General features: G+C 50.1%; 3 protein-coding genes across 3 annotated transcripts in view; 2 read left to right on the plus strand and 1 right to left on the minus strand.

Annotated features, from left to right (window-relative positions):
• The window catches only part of LOC310920762 (olfactory receptor 14J1-like), a gene marked incomplete at its 3' end in the record, with an annotated part of 1005486 nt that overhangs the window by 163842 nt on the left and 820418 nt on the right, over positions 1 to 21226 (minus strand). The gene's annotated exons all lie outside the window — the stretch shown is intronic.
• Positions 1 to 21226, plus strand: part of LOC310920764 (olfactory receptor 14I1-like) — a gene marked incomplete at its 3' end in the record, with an annotated part of 59194 nt that overhangs the window by 3650 nt on the left and 34318 nt on the right. The gene's annotated exons all lie outside the window — the stretch shown is intronic.
• LOC310920660 (olfactory receptor 14J1-like) lies at positions 15564 to 16782 on the plus strand (the record flags this gene model as incomplete). The annotated part of the gene is made up of 1 exon (XM_083880722.1): positions 15564 to 16782. One exon carries the CDS (start codon positions 15564 to 15566, stop codon positions 16494 to 16496), a length of 933 nt encoding a protein of 310 aa, XP_083736848.1. The 3' UTR covers positions 16497 to 16782.

Below are 21226 nucleotides of genomic sequence, written 5' to 3' on the forward strand. Positions count from 1 at the left end.
CTGCAGAGCAGGGGCTGATCCATGCCTCTGCACTGGACACCCCAGGGCAGCGTCCCAGAGGGTCCTCATGCACCTGCCAACAACATCCCCCCTGTGCAGCCCTGGCCTCTCCCCCAGCTCACACAGGTGCAGGATCCTTGCAGGCACAGACAGGGCAGCACTGGCTTAGGAGCCCCTGTTTGCAGTGCCCAGAGCAGGCCTGAGCACCCCCATGGTGTTGGTGTGGGGAGATGAACCTGAGGGAGCACAAATGCCATCAGCCCCTGGGGCCAGGAAGGGCTGGGGGACAGGAGGGAAACCACTCAGGTTTGTCGTGGCCTCTGGATTCAGCCAGAAAGTTTGTTCCCATGAGCTGTGAGTTTCCTGTCTCACTGCAGATGTTTTTGTTCAGAGCCAGGGCTGCCTGGCAACCACCCCCAAACTGCACTGAGCGTTTCCTTTATTTCACCTTTGCTTTCTTTCTTCTTTCCTGGTTCAGATTTCTTCCTACTGCCCATTGTTGTCCCCTCCCCTGGAAACAGCCTACCTCTGTTATCTCTTTTCTCTCTGGTCCCACTCCCCATTTCATGGTGAGTTGGCACCATGGGAATATCCCTTGGGGATCCAGATCATCCTACAAGTGCTTCAGGAATTGTCTGCAGTGTCCTGCAGTGCCTTGAGTTAAGGATTTAAAGAGTTAAGATTTTAGCTAAGGGATAGAAGCAATTTGTATTGATTAGGATTTAAGTTAGAAGAATAGAGATGAAGTGGAAGAGTTAATAATTATTAGATGCTTAAGCTAGAGCATAGCTAATATATTACTTGCTGCTTTTAGTTGTGTTTGTAGAAGGAAATACAATAGATGGACCATTGTGATAGTGAAAGAAACCATGACTGCACCTGGACACAGAGACTATTTGAACCAAGCAAGAGAGCTTGGACTATGCCCAAGAGGTCATGTAGCCGGCCCACAAGATGAAGGTACAAAGGTCACTGTGAGGAAGATGTCTCTGACTTCATCTTTCAAGACCACTGACATATTTCAAAGACCACCTACCCACTTTGAGAGAAGAATTGTGCAGGTGTAAAGGACTTTGGCCTCATTTTAATATGAAGAGGGGATAGGCAGGGCTAGGATTATGCATATGTATAGACATTTTGAGTAATTGAATGAACATGTAAGACTTTCGTAAATAAATAGAGAGTTAGAGTTTTGTGATTGGTGTGCAGGCCTTTGGGAGGCTACTCCTGTGCTGCCCAACATTGAATAAAGCACACCACTTTCTAACTTTAACTTTTTAGAGAGTCTTTTGTCTGTGATCTTATCGATTTTATGCAAATCAATTGGCAACCGTGACAGGACGGGGTTCTGTTCAGCTGTGAGAGCAGTTCAGGTCATGGATCCCTTGGGGGATGTCTCTCCAGGGATGTCCTATTTCCAGGGATCTCCCTGGAGAGAGGCCTCCACTCCCCAGCTGTTCATCCGGGGACAGACAAGGACTGCCAGAATCCCAGACAAAACAGTAACTTTAAAAATTGAAAATTGTGGCCTATAAGGCATACGTGTGGCTAGGAGGCTGTTTGTAAGTTGTGGGAGATGTCCCACACTCAGCTCAAACCTATGCAGTCTGCTTGCAAGTTACAGTGGGATTTGATTGCCAGCAGAGGAATTTGTTGAGTCGTAGAGGGCTCATTAGTGGTTCAGGGCAAATTGGCTAACATTTTGGAATATTAGGTGCAAACTTCAGAGGATTCAGGGCCAATGGGGGCAGAATTTGGAGACGTTGATAGATGAGGATTGGAGAGTTTTTAGCCATCGAGAGGAAGGAAACAAACAAGGCATGAGAAAATTTGTAGCAGTAGTAGGGGAAGAAGAAATAGGGAGATGTGGAGAAGGACCACCAAAGCAAGAACCACTCCGGCTAGGGGAAGACCAATGTGCATTTTGTAAGAAAATTGAACACTGGAAAAACCAGTGCCCAAAATGGAGAAAGGGTGATCATCAAAGAAGAGCAGACTGAAAAGGGGAGGGGGTTAGGGTTTCTCATGTCAAAGAAGACTGAGGATGACCGGAGGATCTTACCCTAGGGGACTCTCTGGTTATAATCAAGCTAGGGAATAAAAAAAAGGAAATTAAATTTTTGGTTGACACAGGGGCAACATACTCAGTGTTAAAGCTTTAATACCTGTAAGAGATGACTGTGTTATGATAATGCGGGCAACTGGCCAATCTGAAACAGCATATTTTTGTAGACCACTGAAATATAAACTTGGGAAACAATGGGGAATTCATAAGTTTTTATACGTTCCAAACACCCCATTAGCACTTTTGAGTAGAGATTTATTGGAGCAACTAAAAGCAAAGATAATATTCAGAAACGTAGAGATTATTGTGGAGGTAAAGGATAGAAAATATGTGGAATTCTTAAGCTTAATGTCAATAGCCAGTGAGACCAAAGCTAAAAGTGAAAAAGAGAAAAACAGGAAAGTAATGGATCAGGTATTTCCTGGGGTATGGGCCTCTAACATACCAGGGAGGGCAAAGAATGCACCTTCAGTGCAAATTAAACTTAAGGAAGGAAAACAACCTGTTAGAGTTAAACAGTATCTCTTTAAAAAAGGAAGATAGGGAAGGGATTAGCCCAGTCATATGAAACCTATTGCAGATAGGGCTATTTAAAAGAGTGTCAGTCTGATTTTAATACTCCTGTTTTATCTGTTAAAAAGCCTGATGGATCATATCGAGTAGTCCAGGATTTGTGGGCTGTTAATAAGGTAATTGAGAATTTACACCCAGTGGTTGCCAACCCCTACACATTTTTAACCCGTTTAACACCTGAACTAATTTGGCTTACCATTTCAGATTTGAAAGATGTTTTCTTTGCCTTCTTCTGCATGAAGCCAACCAGAGAATATTTTTGCATTTGATTGGGAAAGGCCCAAGAGTAGGTGCAAAACCCAGCTCCCATGGACAGTTTTACTCCAAGGATTAAAACACTCTCCCACAATATTTGGAGAACAACTTGCAAAAGATTTGGAATCCTGAGAAGTCCCATCAGGAGAAGGACAGATGTTGCAGTATGTGGACGACCTCCTGAGAGCTACTCAAACCCAAGAGACATGTGTGGATTGGATGATAAGCCTCCTAAACTTTTTGGGTCTACAAGGGTATCAAGTATCCCACAAGGAAGCTCAGATAGTGAAGCAAAGAGTTTTCTACCTGGGCTACGAGGTCAGTGCTGGACAAAGAACCTTAGGGCAGGATCACAAGGCAGCAATATGCCAGAGCCCCAAAACCCTGGACAGTAAAGGAACTGAGAATCTTTTAGGCCATGACATACACTGTGGATTTTCGGCTGGTGTAGACTGTGGATTCAAATTTACGGGCTGCTAGTTAAAACCTCCTATGCCTTGGTTACAGAAGGAAACAGAGACCTGCAATGGACAAAAGAAGCAGCAAGAGCCTTCAACCAACTAAAGAAGACCCTCATATCAGCTCCAGTCCTGGGACTTCCAGACGTGACTAAACCATTCTTTTTGTTTTCCCACGAAAAGCAGGGGATTACTTTGGGAATACTGGCACAAGACCTGGGCTCATACCACAGGGCAGTCACCTACTTTTCCAAGCAGCTGGATGCAGCAGCCAAGGGATGGCCAGGGTGCCTCAGAGCCACTGCTGCAGTGGTGATGAACATTCAGGAAGCACACAAATTCACCCTAGGCCAGAAGATGACTGTGCTGATGTCCCACACAGTGTCTGCAGTCCTGGAGGCAGAAGGGGGATATTGGCTTTCCCCACAGAGATTTTTGAAGTACCAGGCTATACTGCTAGAACATGATGTAGAAATTGTGGTAACTAATCTTGTGAACCCAGCTCCCTTTGTCAGTGGGGATACGGGAGAACCAGTGATCCATGATTGCCTGGAGACCATGGAAGCCACCTACTCCAGTCACCCAGACCTGAAGGACACCCCTCTCGAGGACACTGAGACTTGGTTCACTGATGGAAGCAGCTGTGTGATCAGGGGAAAAAGACATGCTGGGTATGCAGTTACCATGAGCAGAGAAGTAAGAGAGTCTGGAGCATTACCAACCAATACCTCTGCACAGAAGGCTGAAATAATTGCCTAAACCCGGGCTTTAGAACTGGCAAAAGGAAAGAAAATCAATATTTATACAGACTTGAGGTATGTGTTTGGGGTGGTTCATGCACATGAATCCATTTGTAAGGAGACACAACTACTGAACTCACAAGGGGAAAATATTAACCATGCACAGGAAATACTGAGACTGTTAGATGCAGTGCAGCTGCCTGAGAGGGTAGCAATCATGCACATCAAGGCACACGAAAAGGTGAGCTCTGAATTGGAAGAAGAGAACATGCTGGTGGACAGAGAGGCAAAGATGCAGCCAAAGGTGAGGTACCTGATGAGACAGTTGAGGCAGCACTGATTCCAGATGGAAAAATTTCTATTGAAGGTAAGCCAGTATACAATAAGAACGACAAGAAACTTATTAAAGCAGAGAAGACAAGTTATAATCAGGAAGGATGGGCTGTGACAGAAGAAAGGAAACTTGTAGTACTCTCCTATTTGTTATGGTCAGTGCAAAAGGAACATGAAAAAGCACATTGGAGAATAGATGCCTTGTATAACCATCTAAGAGAAAGAATTTTGGCTAGAAAATTACAAGGTACAGTGATACAGGTAACCCGTCAGTGTAGTCTTTGTTTCCCTAACAAACTAACCCTATACTAAACCTAACTACACCTAACTAACCATAGAAATACTCTAAAACCAAAAATTACGCCAACAGGGAAAGGTTATGGGCCTGGGCAACAGTGGCAAATTGATTTCATGGAATTACCCAGGAAAGGGGGTTATCATTACTTATTGGTATTAACTGATACCTTTTCAGGATGGGCAGAAGCTTTCCCCACTAGGACAGCTAAGGCACGAGAGGTAACCAAAGCCCTGTTACAAGAGATAATACTGTGTTTTGGAGTTCCAGCCACTATATCCTCCGATAGAGGCCCCCCTTTATTTCAAAAATTGTGCAGCAAATTAGCCACCACTGGGGGATAGATTGGGAACTGCATACCCCATATCACCCTCAATCCAGTGGCCAGGTGGAAAAGATGAATCATTTGATTAAGCAACAAATTGTAAGACTGGGACAAGAGGCAAATTTGCCTTGGCCTCAAGCTCTCCCATTGGAATATTGCAAATTTGGACAAAGCCAAGGACAAAAGAGAAATTAAGCCCTTTTGAAATATTATATGGAAGGCAATATGCAGTTCAAGAAGGAACACCACCTGTTCAAGTGGGAGAGGAAACCCTACAGATATATGGTGGCCCTGAATAAACAACTAAAAGAAACTGAAAAATGTGTGGCTGGGGCTCAAAACAGAGAATTAGATGGACCAGTACATGATGTACAACCTGGGGGTTATTTATATGTTAAGTCTTTTGCAGAGGAGACCCTGGAACTGCAGTGGGAAGGACCATTTTAGGTGCTCCTTACTACCTTCACTGCAATCAAGATCAAAGAACAGAAGGCTCGGATCCATCACTGCTGAGTGAAGAAAACCCCTGAAGGAGTTTGGAAAGTTACACCAGGCAACGGTGAACTGGAGCTGAAACTCACTTGGAACAGTGAATAGATGGGCTTATAGTGGTCATAGACATGATTAGGAAAGTTATAAGTGCTGTGGTCATAGCAGGAGCTAATGCAATACCACACAGGTATAATGTAACTGGGATATACTGGTGCCAAGGGAAGGCTTATGATCCTCATTCTCGTGAAGCTACTACAAGTTACAAAAGATCACAAATGCAAGATGGTGGGAAGGAAGAAATGTTTGGGGATGCAACTATGCATTCATACAAGATGGATTTCATGAGGCCTGCCATCCAACCATGAAACTCATCCGGATCAGTCCTGAATGCTGTGACAAATGCTTGACCAAGTGTCCTGAGTTTAGACTTCAAATAGAGGGGTGTGTAATAAGGGGGTGTGATCTTGACTTTAACATTACTCAAATATGCACCGAGTATCATGAAGTCAAGGCTAAGACTACCCCAACAGTGCCAAGAAAGACTGTGACTACCCAAATGCCAGCTATTCCAGAAGAGGAGGAAAAGCCTGTAATTCCTGTAGTTACTAGAATTGGGCCATATGCTCTTAAGCAAACAGGAAATCAGAGGTTATTGATTAACCTGGAATGGTCTCTGGAACGAGTAGAAATGGGATTGCAAGTAAATGCTTCTGCCAGCCAGCCAGAGTATGCCCCATTTCTCAGAAACTCTTTTATGGATTGGACTACTTGGCTCCAAAAACATATGCCCTCTAATTTCAGAAGCAAGAGAGATTTCACTGGGTTGCAAGAAACAGGATTGGGAGTGTTAAACACAATAGATTCAGAAGTGTTAATGAATAAATTGATCACCATGGGGAGTGATTTAGTTAAATTACAGCAACCTTTAATATCTTCTTTACTAGCCCTAGGTAACAGTCATTGGAAGTTGTCCAAAATATTACCAGAATGGGAAAGCACAGAAGAAGGGGATTGTGAGGAAATAATGAATGCACTAGGCACAGCCAGTGAAAACATCTCACTGGCTCCTGGGTGTACTCAAGCACAACTGTGGATGCAATCAGTGGCTGCCGCAGTCATCAGGGAGGGTGGAGAAGGAACATTCCCTGCTGAAATCTGCCAAATTGTTTGGGATAGTACATCCAACATGGAAAGGCAACTTCAGTCTTGATGGATCTTAGTCAGTTTCACCTATAAGCCTGTGACTAGTATGGTGACAGCCTTTGTTTTAACTATACCCAGCGCATCAGTGAGCTTAATTCACCCAATAGTCTCTTTGGGATTAAATCATGAGGGGACTGTATTGTACCCTTCTGGACACAGAATGTGGGTACAAGAAATTGAGGGGAAGTGGCAAACCATTAACCTAGAGCCCTGTTCCATGAGGAAACAACTGGGGTACATTTGTGAAGGGACACCTGAAGGGGATAAGGACATGTTTGGATACAGACCAAAGCATTTGCCACTTTGAAATGCATTCAGGCAATCAGACAACTTTGCTTCTGTATATAGGACAAGGTTGTGTCTGTCTCAGGACTGCATGCTCCACCATAATGACAGACAATCTAATCATGAATGAGACTCAATCTATGTGTCCATAATTTTCTTAAAATTGAAGGATGTGACTTTTCCTACCGGGCACCTGTAATATCATATCAATATGTAAAGGCTAACCCAGCTACTGTACAAGAAATTGTGCCTGTGCCCATAGGAATGAATCTGACATTAGTTGCTCAATTATTAAGCATCATAAATTGAAAGAAATTTTAAAAGAAATTAGAGATGCAGGGAAAAAGACTTTGATCATGATACACCATGACACAGAGACCATCAAAGGGGTCTTTAAGCAATTTGAAGAACACCTGTCTCATCAGTGGTGGGATGTTCGTTTTGGATGGTCACCCACAGAAACCAGCATATTTAATGCCTTAATTAATTTTATCATTGTATTGCTTATTTTGATTAGCATAAGCTTGATTTTGTCTATTGTGATACTTGTTTGGAACTGGAGGATGCTGCAAGAGATGGCAGCCCTAACCTTACTATCAAAAGCGTATGGTTTGGTTCTGAGAGATACTAGACATATATCTTGAGTAGATGAGGAGGAATCTGTATACTGAATAAAAGAATTTACTCATTTTAAATAACAAGTGATATATGAGACATGGACTTTAAAAAAATAAGGATTGTTGCAATGTGCATTTTGAATTTTCTAAAGTTCTGTATGTTTTGTTATCAGTTCTGTAATGGTTCATACCTACCCCTCCCATGCCCCTGTAGCCCTTCCCTGACAATAGATCTTGTCAATCACTGTCACCACACCCTAAAGCTTGAGTGCTCTGGCAGAAGCCAGGTGACTCAGGCAGGCTTCAGGTTTCCCCACTCCCCTTTTGCACCCAAAATGGCCATGCCAATGCCCCCTGTTCCTAAGTCACTCCCCTTCATTCCCAAAGGTAACATCCCCTTTATTTAAGGGCATGAAAGCCCCACAAAACTTCAATTGCACCTGGGCTTCAGCCTGAATAAAACCCTCCTGATCCCCAAGTGTGAGTCCGCTCCTTCTTCCAGCCAGGAACACGTCTCTGTCTGGGATTTGGACCCACAGATATAACTTGTTTATATGGTTATCTGAAGAGCAGGGCTGGCTGGTGGACAGCTCGGAAATAACTGTAAAGGATTTTAAAGAAGTTAAGATTTTAGCTAAAGATAAGCTTTGTTGGAATTAATTAAAGTAGATAGATAGGCTTTGCTAAAATTAAAAGTTAGTTGAGAGAAACCTGATTTGGATTAGCCCTCCCGGACCTGAATAACGCATTGCTTGTCAACTTTATGTTTGTTTAGTCGTGTTTATAATGAGGAACAGAGAATCTGATAAATAGATTTTAGGAACACAAGACAATTATGGAACATCCCATTCCCAGAAATGCATTGAAAGTCACAAAACCAGGAAACAGGAGTCCTACCAAGGGTTCATTTGCCACATTTGCATTGAAAAGGTAGAAAGGTAAGAACAAGTAAGACTTCATTTACCTCTTCATTTCAGGACCCTTCCCCTCCCTTGAAAGGGACCACCGACCCATTTCAAAGCACAAACTATGCATACTTAATAGCTTTTTAGCTAATTACCATACAAAGTGAGGAATGGGACATACCAGGATTATGAATATGTATTTCTGATTTGGGTATTCAATACTTTTATAAATAAAAGGACTGTGAGCATCTGAAAATTGCAGGGTTTATTTGGGAGTGATCCCACATACTGCCTGGCATTGTAATATATATATCCTTTCTAACTTTAAACTGTTAGAGTGTTTTTTTTCCATCACAGTTGGGTATCAATACTAGATCAATATCCATATTTTTAATAGGTCAGCAGCAGGAGCCATCCCCAAAAGTGTTGCCTGCTGTCCCTCCCTCTAATGCCAGACTCCAAAAGCCCAAACCACCCCATCCCACCATTCCAAACCCCAACAAAACAAACTTCATCTCACCCCCACAGCTGCATTATCACCTTACACTGCCCCATGCTATCCCACCACATCCCATCACATCACATTACACCCGATCCTGTCCCAGACAGGAAGCCCTGTCCAGCTGGGCCTTGGACACTTCCAGGGATTTGGGGTCAGCCACAGACTCTGGGGCCAACCTGGCCCAGGGCCCCACCGCCCTCCAAGGCTACAAGTCCATGCCCACATCCCATCTCAGCCGGGCCCCGCCAGCGCAAAGCCCTTCCCTGTCTCCTCTCCCTGCAGGCCCTTGCCAAGGGTCTCTCTCAGCCAGCAATTGCCGCTCCTCCCTGCTCTGGGCCGGGAGCTGCAGGGTGACTTTTTGCCCGTGACCCCGGCCCGGCCCAGAGCCGGGTCCAGGACCTTTCCCCGCGCCTCTGCGGCCGCCGCCTCCCTTCGCCCGCAGCCCAGCAGACGCAGCTGGCAGCTCCCCGGGGGCTGCGGCTCCTTGCCAGGGCCGGCGCTGGGGCAGCTCCCACCCGGGCCCCGGGCCAGCAGGGACAGCAGCCCAGGCAACGGCTGGGCCTGGGCCAGGCCGGCCCCGGGCCCCAGAGCAGCAAAAGCTCCTTCCCCTGCAGGCCGGGCTGGGCTCTGACCAGGCTCCCCAGGGAATGCTCAGAGCCCCGAGGCTGCCCCAGCTCCAGGAGCCTTGGCACACCCCTGCCAGGGATGCCCAGGCCCCCAGTGCCTGGACTCCATCATCCCTCTGGCTCCCTCTCAGCTCAGCCCCTTCTGCCATTCTCACCTTTGCACAGCCCTGGCTGTCCTCTCCAGGGGCTGACAGAGCTCTGCCGCCTGCGCCAGGAGCAGGGCAGCCCCAACCTTCCAATGTTCCACTGGCTCTGGGACACCCCAGCGCTGGCAGCCCCCAACATTCCCTGCCTGGAGACGCTCCAAGGGAAGCGTCAACAGCTGCCGCCACTCACCACAACCCACCGGCCGCTGAGCAGCCCCGGCCTGGGCCCCTGAGGATTCCTCTGCACACAGCTCGGACAAGGGCCCTTTGCCTTCCCCAGCCTGCACCAGGCAAGGGTCACATACACTTACACAGCTCTGCCTACAGCTGACAGGAAAAGTTAATATTCCAGATGGCTCAAATAATGACAGGTAAACTCCAGTTTCTTTGCAGGATATTATAGCAAAAAGTTTATTGAAAGATACACTCTTTTATACAGTGTTTTAGTACAATGAATATGATTGGTCATTTGGAAAAACATCTCTCGATTCTTTTTTACAAGTAAACCACAAATTAGAGAAATGCCAGGTGTCATGAAAAGGGATATCTGCAAGGATTGTTTGGATTCCTTCTTATGATTTCCCAGGCCAGAGTGGAACACAGCCTCAAGCTACTGCCTGAAACCTAAAAATCTATTTTCTGACCACTGTCATTTCCCACACAAGACATCACTGCCCAAGGGAGAAAGTTGGCTGTGAAAGTCCCTCCTGTGGATGCTCATGTACCCTAGAGTTGGGCACTGAAGAGCAGCACAACAATGGACAGGGGGATGGGGCTGCCAGGATTAAAGTGTCTCAGGTGGGTCTGGACTGGCCACACAAGGGTGAATTATTTCTGGCTCCATGGGCCCAGGACACCTCAGGTCATCAGGGCAGAGATGCAACCTCCAGATGGGCTGGTGAGCAAGGGGTGGATTTACCCATGGACACCATCTCCAGGTTATCCCTGAGTGTGAAACATGAGCTGAGATCCAGCAGGGCCAGGCAGGGAAAGCCCCTGTGGTGTGGAGGATGATGGTGGGAATATAAATCTGGGAAGACACATGGTCTTTGTAGTGGGAGTGGTAAATTGGAGAGCACCATTCCTAACCCACAACAGCCCTGTCAGAGCCAGCCCTGTCCCTGCACTGCCCCAGCTCTGCTGCCCCACAGCTGCTGGATCAGGAAGGGCAGAGCCATGGGGGAGGGAAATGCACAGGGACTCCTCCTGGGAGGGACCTCGGGAGGTTTCCAGGCCAGGCCAAAGCACAGTCAGTGGAGAAAGGGACACAGGGAGGGGCTGTTTGTGTGCTCTGCCATGGCAGGATGAGATGCAGAGCTGCACAGACACCCAGACCATGTGGATCCCTGCAGGAGCTGATCTCCCACAGCAGCTCCCAGGCCTCTGCTGCTCTCTGGCTGCTCTGGTTTGATGTTCCCTGGTGGTCACAGCCAGCCCCACACACACCAGTGCTGTGTGCACACACACCAGTCTCACCAGTGCCTGGGCCCCCAAAGGACACAGGAGCTGATGGTTTGTGGTCCCCACTCCAGTATCTGGCACTGGGACATCCCTCGGTACCCAGAGCAGAGAGAGCTGCCTTGTCCCAGACAGTTCTTGGCAATGGAGGGTTTAGGAAAATGCCACAGGCTGTGGGGATCAGCTGTGGGGCATGGCCAGGGATGGGCACTGAGCATCACCTCCCAGCCAACCACCTTGATCCCCCATCCTCTCTCTTCCTGGGGTCCTTTCTTAGACATCCCATGGCAAATCTTGCACATTCCCCAAATGCCATTTGTGGATTTCCATCATGAATCTCAGACTCCGATGCAAAACCCCCCATGCTCAGCTGGCAAGGTCATGCTGGAAATCTCTGCCATTCACCCCGTTGGTGAGTCCTTCATGAGGAGATGTCAGAACTTTCCTCGAATTAATTTTTATTGTGTCTTTTCAAAATTAGGACAGCTCTAAAATATCATGTACTGCAGCCCCCTTGCTGTGGGGAAGGCACAACTACCACTGCAACAGATGGTCAAAGCTCCTGACCTTGAACATTTCTTGGGATGGGGCATTCACTTCTACAGACAACCTGTTTCCATCTTGTCAACCTCATCACAAAATATGTATTTCTTATATCAAACCTGAATTTATTCTTAACCATTTAAAAGGTTAAGAATAACCTTCCTCTGTCACTACAGGCCAATAAAAATATTTCAGTATTTCCTGGACTATAACCAAAATATTTTAATCTGAAAAGACATTGAAAGGACACAAAAATCTCCAAAGATATGATCTGGAGGCCTAAGGGTTGTGACCCATAGAGACTGAGGGCCCTGGGCTCAGTGGAGTGAAGACTGAGGACAGAATAGGACTAGTCTGGTAGGGCTTGATGGGGGTTTCAGAGAGAGTGGAGCTCTCCTTCATTGTATAAAACAGCCTGAGAAAGAACTAATGCCACGCACATCACCTGGGCAGGTCCAGACTGGACACAAGAAGAGAGGAATTTCTCTCCCAGGGCAGGGCATCATTAATACAGGGCTGAGGTCCAACATGAGATAACTCCCAACTCCTATCTTATGTGGATACATGATTCTACAAGTGTATCACTTATATACAGATGCTAAATGCATATTATATTTTACCCATTTCAATAAAACATACCAAAACTTTCCAGATTCAGTCCTTGTTTTCTCTATGATTGCACTCTTGAGCCAGATGAATTCTTGTCTTCCAACCATCCTCACTGAGACAGCAGGCCCTGCATGAGTTGTCCCTGTGCTACAACTTCACAGGCACGGTAAAAATGGAATCAAACATTTTGGAATCAAGGCTTTGCAGAGGCAGGCAGGAGGCAGAGCTGTCAGCAAAGGAAGGGCCCAGCCAGCTGGGGCAGCTGGGGGATGACGACAGCCTGCAGGGACAGAGGTGCAGGGCATGGACACCGTAAGACAACCTGGGCTGCACAGGGCACAGGGATGGGCAGCAGCTGCAAGGCCCTGACACAGCCAACTCCTGCAGCACTTGGGCCATGGCTGCTGGGCCTGGACCTGAGCCATGAGCAGGAGACAAGTGACCCTTGCAGCCCTGGGGCCTCATTGCCTCCTTGGCCCTGCTCAGCAGCCTGGCAGGGGCCTCCCCATGGTGCTGCCCTTGGCATTGCACATCCCCACATCCCAGTGGCCTGGGAAGAGCCCTGAGCACTGAGGGAGGGACAGGATGTGCCTTGGCAGGGGCTGGGGCTCAGGCCTTGGCCCTTTGCAATCCTGAAACACATCCAGGTTTGCTCAGTTTCAGAGACACCTTTGCCTCGTTTGTCCCCACCCGTCATCACTGCCTGCAATGTTCTGCTCTAACTGGAACCTGGGGACACTTTCTTAGTCACATCCTTCACAGGGACCCATTAAAACTTCAAGAAACTTCAGAGTTTTGATCTGATTTTGAGTCCTTGAAAAGTTTTAAAGACCCTTTCAGGGACTGAGTCTGATGTAAACAACACCAAAGCACCTTGAGGCTCATTAAAGTCCTTGTGCTGTGTCTGTGCTGCTGAGCTGGGCTGAGCTCCTGGCACAGAGGCACCTCTTGGAAACCAAGAAGAGCTTCAAAAAGACATTTCTGCTGAGGAGCAGCTCATCTGCAAGCCCAGCAGGGCTGAGGGCACTGCATGCAGGTACCTGAAAACAGTGAAGCCGACAGAGACATAACACAGCTGCAAGGAAAATTCTGGGATTACTTACAGAGAAATCCTCACACCTTTTGAAAATTCTAAGCTTCTTCATGGAGAAATCTTCTGACACAGTCAGTCTGTGGCTGCAGGGATCTCCTAAAGCTGACCCAGGACAGGACTGACAGCACTGTAAGGATGGCTCTGTTGCCCTTTCTGCTTTGGAGGAGGATGTGCTCCAGAGCGGGGCTGCCCTGGCCACCGTCAGAGGGACAGGGCAGGACGGCTCCTGCTGCCAGGGACGGCTGCAGGGGCTGAGGCTGGGGCTGCAGCCAGGGCTGCCCAGGGCTGTGGTGCAGAGCAGGTGCTGCAGCCCTGAGGGCTCTTGGCCAGGCCAGGGGATCTGCCACCTGCCAGGGGCAGCTCTCAGCCGGCCTGGGAGCTCCCATGGATGGTGGAGGGGAGCTGTGGGTTCAAGGAGTGCCTGCTGCCAGGGAAGGTCCTGCTGCTGTGGAGAGGGTGCTGTGTGGGCCAGGGCTGCTCACAGCTCCAGCTCATGCCCAGGTCCTGAGGGTATTTTTCATGAGCTCATAAAGGGCAGGGGTTTCCTACTTGAGTCTCAGATTTTCTGAATCTGTGCTTCCCATTTTCCTTGGCTCAGGCTGGTGGCAATGGAAGGTCAGCTGTGCAGGGCAGAGCAGGGGCTGAGGCTCTTAAACCATCACACTGAGGATTCCTGGGAACCTCAGCAAGTGCCTCCACCTCCCCAGCCTCCAGATCCATGCAGCATCACATTTCCATGGTGACCAGGCCTGGGGGAGCTGTTCTTTAATCCCTGCAGCCCCGAGCAGCTGCAGGGCAGAGCTGGCCCAGGGGCTGGGCTGGGCTCTGGCAGCTCTGGCAGGGAAGGAGCCCGGGCCCACAGGAACAGCTCGGGCTGGGACAGCTCCAGCAGCAGAGCCGTGGGCAGGGAGGGAGGGAGGCAGTGCTGAGGGAAGCCCTGCTGCAGGGGACATGTGGCACCTGCTGGCCCTGCCCTGCAGGGCACACACTGCCCTGAGTAGCACAGCTCCTGTGTCCCCTCCCAGCCAGCACAGCCCTCAGCCCGGGGGCTTGGGGCCCTCAGTCCCCTCCTGGGCCAGCAGAGCAGCCCCAGAGATGAAGGGCATCTCTCCTGCCATGTGCCCATTCCCTGCTGACCAGGGCCTCAGGGCCACTGTCCTGCACTGCTGCTGCCTGGGAGGGGCTGGGCAGGGCTGGGCAGGGAAAGGCTTTTCTTCAGGGCCCAGCTCTCTCTCTCCTTGCCTTGCCCAGGTGCTCCTGGCATTGCTGATGGGCTCTCTGGGAATGGCAGTTGCAGCTGCAGGCTCAGGCCCAGCCCTTGGGCTCCTCCTGTGCAGGCTGAGCACAGCAATGGGGTGTCCCAGCTCCCTCTGCCCCAGGGAGCTCTGGGCAGGACAAGCTGGAAGGCTGGGAATGAGCTGACTCTGCCTGACTTTGGGAAAGGCAGGTGCCTCTTTGTGTGCCAGGGATCGCTCTGCTCTCAGCAGTGTCTCCTGGCTTTCCAGGCTAACACAGGAGTGGAGCTCAGAGAGGTGCAATCCAGGTTCCCTGAAGTTTCCCAGGGCAGCTGGTAACAGGAGAGAGGGACAGAGCAGCTCCTCTCAGTCTGCACTAAGGTTGAAACAATCCTCCTGCCTCACTGGACTCTCTGTTCTCCCCAGATGCAGCAGAATTTCTCGTTCTGACTCCTGCAATCCTCTTCACTTTGCCCTGGCTGTTCCCGTGCCTTAGGAGGAGATTCTTAATCCATGTCCAAACACCAGGACTGGCCCCTGCCCTCACTGTTCCCCTGCACTGACTGGGGCTCAGGGCTGACTCCCGGGTGTCCTGCAGGTCGAGGTCTGGCTCCTCACTGAACATTGGCCAGCAGCAATCAGGGCTCCAGCAACCAAGGTTAAGGAAGTTCTCCTAGACATAGACAAGGGGGAGGTGTTTAGTGGCAGGGAATGGTCTAAGGGATTTGACTTTTCTGTGAGAAATCTCCCCTCAAATGTCATTGTCCTTCCTCCTTCTCCAGGTTGGGATGTCCAGACAAAGAAAATGTACAACAGCAGCTCCATCAGCCACTTCCTCCTGCTGCCATTGGCAGACACGCGGCAGCTGCAGCTCCTGCACTTCTGCCTCTTCCTGGGCATCTCCCTGGCTGCCCTCCTGGGCAACACCCTCGTCATCAGTGCCGTGGCCTGCAGCCACCACCTGCACAGCCCCATGTTCTTCTTCCTGCTCCACCTGGCCCTCACCGACCTGGGCTCCATCCTCACCACTGTCCCCAAAGCCATGCACAATTCCCTCTGGGACACCAGGCACATCTCCTATGCAGGATGTGCTGCACAGCTATTTCTGTTTTTGTTTTTCATTTCAGCAGAGTATTTCCTTCTTACTGTCATGTGCTACGACCGCTACGTGTCCATCTGCAAACCCCTGCACTACGGGACCCTCCTGGGCAGCAGAGCTTGTGCCCACATGGCAGCAGCTGCCTGGGCCAGTGCCTTTCTCAATGCTCTGCTGCACACAGCCAATACATTTTCCTTGCCCCTGTGCCATGGCAATGCCCTGGGCCAGTTCTTCTGTGAAATCCCACACATCCTCAAGCTCTCCTGCTGCCAATCCTACCTCAGGAAACTTGGGGTTTCTTTTGTCACTACCTCCTTCGCACTTGGCTGTTTTGTGTTCATTGTTTTCTCGTATGTGCAGATCTTCAGGGCTGTGCTGAGGATCCCCTCTGAGCAGGGACGGCACAAAGCCTTTTCCACCTGCCTCCCCCACCTGGCTGTGGTCTCCCTATTCGTCAGCACATCATTTGTTTCCTACCTGAAGCCCCCCTCCATTTCCTCCCCATCCCTGGATCTGGCCCTGTCAGTTCTGTACTCGGTGGTGCCTCCAGCCCTGAACCCCCTGATCTACAGCCTGAGGAACCAGGAGCTCAAGGCTGCAGTGTGGATAATGATCTCTGCACAATTTGAGAAACATTAAATTTCTGGCCAATTTCTGCCAATACTTGTAATAAAAGCCACTTTTGAAAGTTTTCCTTGGTTTGGTTGTGGGGTTTTTTTTTTTTTTTTTTTTTTTTTTTTTTTTTTTTTTTTTTCCTGTGTTTTAGTATCCACTGATGTTCACAAACACTGTTTGTGCCATTTCTCATTTTGATCCCCTCCACCTTCTCTGTGGGCCCAGACTGTGTCAATGAGGGCCTGGGCTCTCAGTGGCTCTAAATGAACCAAAGGATTTCTCAGCAAAGTTTTCACTTGAGATCCCCCTTTTGTTCTCTTCTCTGCAGCTGGAGCAGCAATGTCTGTGTTGTCCAGCCTGCTGTCCAGCACTGCCCCAGCTCCCTTTCTGCCTGGCCACTCTCCAGTCACTCTGTCCCCAGCCTGTAGCACTGCAGGGCTTGTTGTGGCCAAAGGGCAGGACCCGGCCCTTGGTCTTGTTCAACCTCCCATGGCTGGATTTGGGCCCTGGATCCAGCCTGTCCAGGGCCCTGTGCACAGCCCTCCTACCCTCCAGCAGATCCACACTCACACCCAGCTTGGTGGCATCTGCAAATCTGCTGATGGTGGACTCAATCCCCTCATCCAGACCATCAATGCAGATGTTGAAATCCACGCTGGCTGGCTCTGATCCCTGGGCCATCCTGTGGGTGCCCTGTGATGGCACTCAAGGTGATCTGTTCCATAACCTTTCCAGGCACCCAGGTCAGGCTGACAGGCCTGGAGTTCCCCAGATCCTCCTTCCAGCCCTTCTTGGGGATGGGCTCACATTGGCCCCTCCAGTTCTCTGGGATCTCCCTGGGGAGCCAGGAGTGATGAGAAATGCTGGAGAGCAGCTTGGGGAGCTCATCCACCAGCTCCCTCATCCCCCTAGGATGGATCCCATCTGGTCCCATAGACTCCTGTGAGCATCTGAGTGGCTCAGCAGGTCAGCAGCTGCTTCCTCCTGGATTACAGGGGGGCTCTTCTGCTCCCTGTGCCCATCTACCAGCTCAGGAGAGCACTTGTCCTGAGGACAACCTGACCTATTGCTGACAACAGAAGCAAAGAAGGGGTTAAGTACCTCAGCCTTTTCCTCATCTTTGGTAACCATGTCCCTCCAATGAGGAATGGAGGTTCCCTATACCCCTCCTTTTGCCATTAATGTATTGATGAAAACGTTTTTGTTGTCCTTCACAGAAGTAGCCAGGTTAAATTCTAAATGAGCTTTCACCTCTCTCATTGTCTTTGTGCATGAGCTAACGACACCCTTAAACATCTCCTGAGTTTCCTGCTCCTCTTTCCAAATGTGATGCACCATTTGTTCTCCCCCTGAATTCCTGCAAAAGCTCCATACCCAGCCAGGACAGTAATTTTCCCTGCCAGCTCACTTTTTGGCACAGAGGGACAAGGTGTTCCTGCTCCTTCAAGATTTCTTTCTGGATGTGTGTTCCTGCTTCCTGGGCACCCTGGTTCTTATGGGCTGTTTCCGTTTAAAAAAATCAGTACTTGATTTGGCACTCCCCAAATCAGCATCTAGATTAGAATGAAGTCTGCTCTCTCTATGTCCAGTGTAGAAGTTTTATTAATGCCTCTCCTTCTTTCACATAATATTTAAAAATTCAGTAATTGCATGGTCAGTGTACCTCTGACCACCAGATCTCCCACCAGCCCTTCTCTGTTTGTGAACAGCAGCAGACAGAGCTTTGCTCTGCAGTGGGAAGAGCAGGAAACCTCTCCAAAGTGCAGCTTGGAAGGTTCAGGCTGGAGCTGAGGAAAAAGAAAAGTCCCTGGCAGGGCAGAATTTTGGTGCAGGAGGTGTCCCAGCGTGAGGCTGGGCCATGGGCTGGCTCTGTGTGCCAGGAGCCGGCAGCGCTGGGTGCAGGGAGCCCAGGGAGGGCACAGAAATGCTGGGCTGAGAAATGCTGGGGGGACAGCGAGATGGGCGTGTGCAGCCGGCCAGGGCACAGCAGCAGCAGCACAGGGGGCACAGCCTGCAGGACACATGGCCAAGGGCTGGGCAGGGCTGGCAGGGCCACAGGCAGCCAGGCCTTTGTCCCCTGGGCTCTGGCAGCGCCTCTGGAGGCCCCACAGGAGGAACTTTCCTTTCAGGGCCTGCACTTTGCTTCTGCCTGGCCCCTCCCTGAGGAGGCTGCCAGGCCTTGCAGCTTGAGGACATTTGTCCTTGCTGCCCCTGCCATCCCAGTGCCCCACTGGGAGCCCCGAGCCACCCGCGAGGGACAGGCCCTGCTGTCCCAGCCCTGGGCTCAGCCCTTGGCCTTTCTGCTGCCTCCAACCAGCCCAGGCCTTGCTCAGCATTGCAGTTCCCTGCTCACAGCCTTGGCCTCCCTGCAATCCTGCCCTCAAGGATCTGCTCTCACCAGTCCCTGGGGAGCCTTTGGCACTCCCTGCCCTCCCTGGGGCCCAGGGATGCTCCAAGGGACTTGGACTTTTGCTTCTGACTCCTTGAGCAACTTCTTCAAACTTCTCTCAGTGTCTGGGGCTCCTGGACTCAGCCCCAAATCCAGCGTGGGCTCATGAAAATATAGAAAGCCCTCTGGACCTCTTTGTCTTCCTTCAGTTGTCTTCATGTCTCCAGGGCTTGTGCAGCTGCTTGGAGTCAGTTTGGAGTTCTGTTAAGGAGGAAAATTTCACGGGTCATCATATGATTTTTTTTTCTTTGTAACCAAGGGCGTTGTTTTTTTTTATTTTCAATTCATTGAAGAGGTGACAGAAGCATTCCCCAAGTGATTTAATGCTGAATATTTCCTTAGGAGGTCTGAGCACAGAGAAGAAGGAGCCCCTTGTGTTCTGACCCTGCTGTTTGGACAACCTGCTCCTCACTCAAGGTCACCATGTCTGACATTGCCCACCCTGGGACTGAAATCCCAACATATTAAAAAACAGAGCAAATTTTTCTTGATAATTAAAAATGAATTAATTAAGAATATTATAATAATATATTTCTTCTTTATTTTATAATTCTGTATTTTTATTAGCTATTTTTTACACGTATAATAAAAAATCTATGCAGTTTAGCAACCAAGAAATTATCGGCTATTAGTTCTAAGCAACACAATTCTCTTCATTTATTAATTGACCACAACTGGCTATTGATTTCTCCCTCTCCATGCTAATTTGTCCATTTTTTTTATTTCTGTAATTTTCACATCTTTCTAATAATTTTCTCGGAAACGGTAAAAGGGGCCACTTTGGGGTCTACGGAGACATTTCTGGGGCATATTTGGGGCAGTTATGGGTATGGGGAGAGAATTTGGAGAGAACTTGAGGGTCTGGAGGACATTTGTGGGAGCCGGGTGGGCACTTGGAGGGGCACTTAAGGATTCTGTCGGACAGTTCAGGGTCCGGGGGACCACTTGAGGGTCCAGAGGGCACTTGGGGGTCAGGGAGGGGAATCTGGGGCCCTTCGGGGTCCGGGCGGGCACTTGGGGGGCTCTGAGGGGACTCTCTGGGGCACGGGGGATGATGGGAGTTGTAGGCGCGGGTATGACAGGGTTTAACGGGGCCGCGGAGCATCACGGGAGTTCGAGGCGCAGCTCCAACGGCTCTGGGTGGGGCGCGGGGCATGACGGGAGATGGAGTCATGGCTGGAAGTCCGCTCTTTGTTCACCGCGGAGCATGCTGGGAGCTGTAGTCCTGGAAGTGGCTCGAACGGGGCGATTGTGGGTCCGGGAAGGCACTTGGGGGACACTTCTGCGTCCGAGCCGTGACTTGAGGTCATTCGGGGATTGTATAACGTTCGGGAGCACTTGGGGGGAGCTTGGGGAGCTCTGTCTGGGCTCTTTAGGGCTTGGGGCACGGCAGGAGGTTTAGGCGTGGAACTGTGTTCTGAGGGGCTCTGAGGCCGTGGGGGATGGTACAAGATGAATTCCCAAAAGTGCCCGTAACGGGAATCTGTGGGGTTGGAGCATTCAGGGGATCTTGGAACAGTTTCTGGGGGTCCGAGTGGGCGCTGGGGGACACCTGGGGATCCTGGACGGTCTGGGGGACACTTAGTCAGTTCAATGAGTTTATTTGCTGATGAAACATATGTGTTGAAAAAAATGAAATTTGGAAAACTAAAACCTTTAATTGTCATATAATAAGTGTATTAATATCTTAAATGTTTATTTTGTAAAAAGCCACCTCCGTGCCCCCCCCTAGGGAGGGGGAGGGGGGGGGCAGTGAAGGGGGAGTTGCCTGGTTGCTTAGGAACCGCCCACAGGCCCCTCCCCCAGACCCCAAAGTGGGCTGCCTGCCGCCCTGAAAGAGAGGGAGTCTGCACCCCCCCAGACCTTGGACCACCTTAAAAACAAACCTCAAAAGCGAAAGCCTGTTCCCTTCAAAGAAACTCGGCACCGCGGCTCCCCCCCACCCCCGCTGACGCCGGAGCAGCCAGCACTGCCACCGCCGAAGCAAGGGAAGAGAGGACCGGCTGCTCCTCCTAGCGCCACCGCGGCCCGAGCCCGCCGCTGAGAGGCTGGCTCCCCACGCTCCCCGCGGAGCCGCCCGCCCCAGCGTGGCTCCAGCCGCCAAGCAGTCGCCCGCCCGGCCCGAGCCCCGGCGCAGAAAAACCCCAAAGCCCGCAAAACCACCACATGGCGCGGCCGACGGGCGGCCAGCCGCCGCTGCTAGATGGCACGTCCACGAGCTCCTGTGCCGCGTCCCCGGGCGCGCCCAGACCGCCGCCCCGCTCCAAGAAAGGGGGACCCACGCCCGCCATGTTCCGTCCCCACC

The sequence above is a fragment of the Zosterops lateralis genome, assembly GCF_965231275.1.
Source record: "Zosterops lateralis genome assembly, chromosome: 31".
Classification (NCBI taxonomy): Eukaryota; Metazoa; Chordata; class Aves; order Passeriformes; family Zosteropidae; genus Zosterops; species Zosterops lateralis.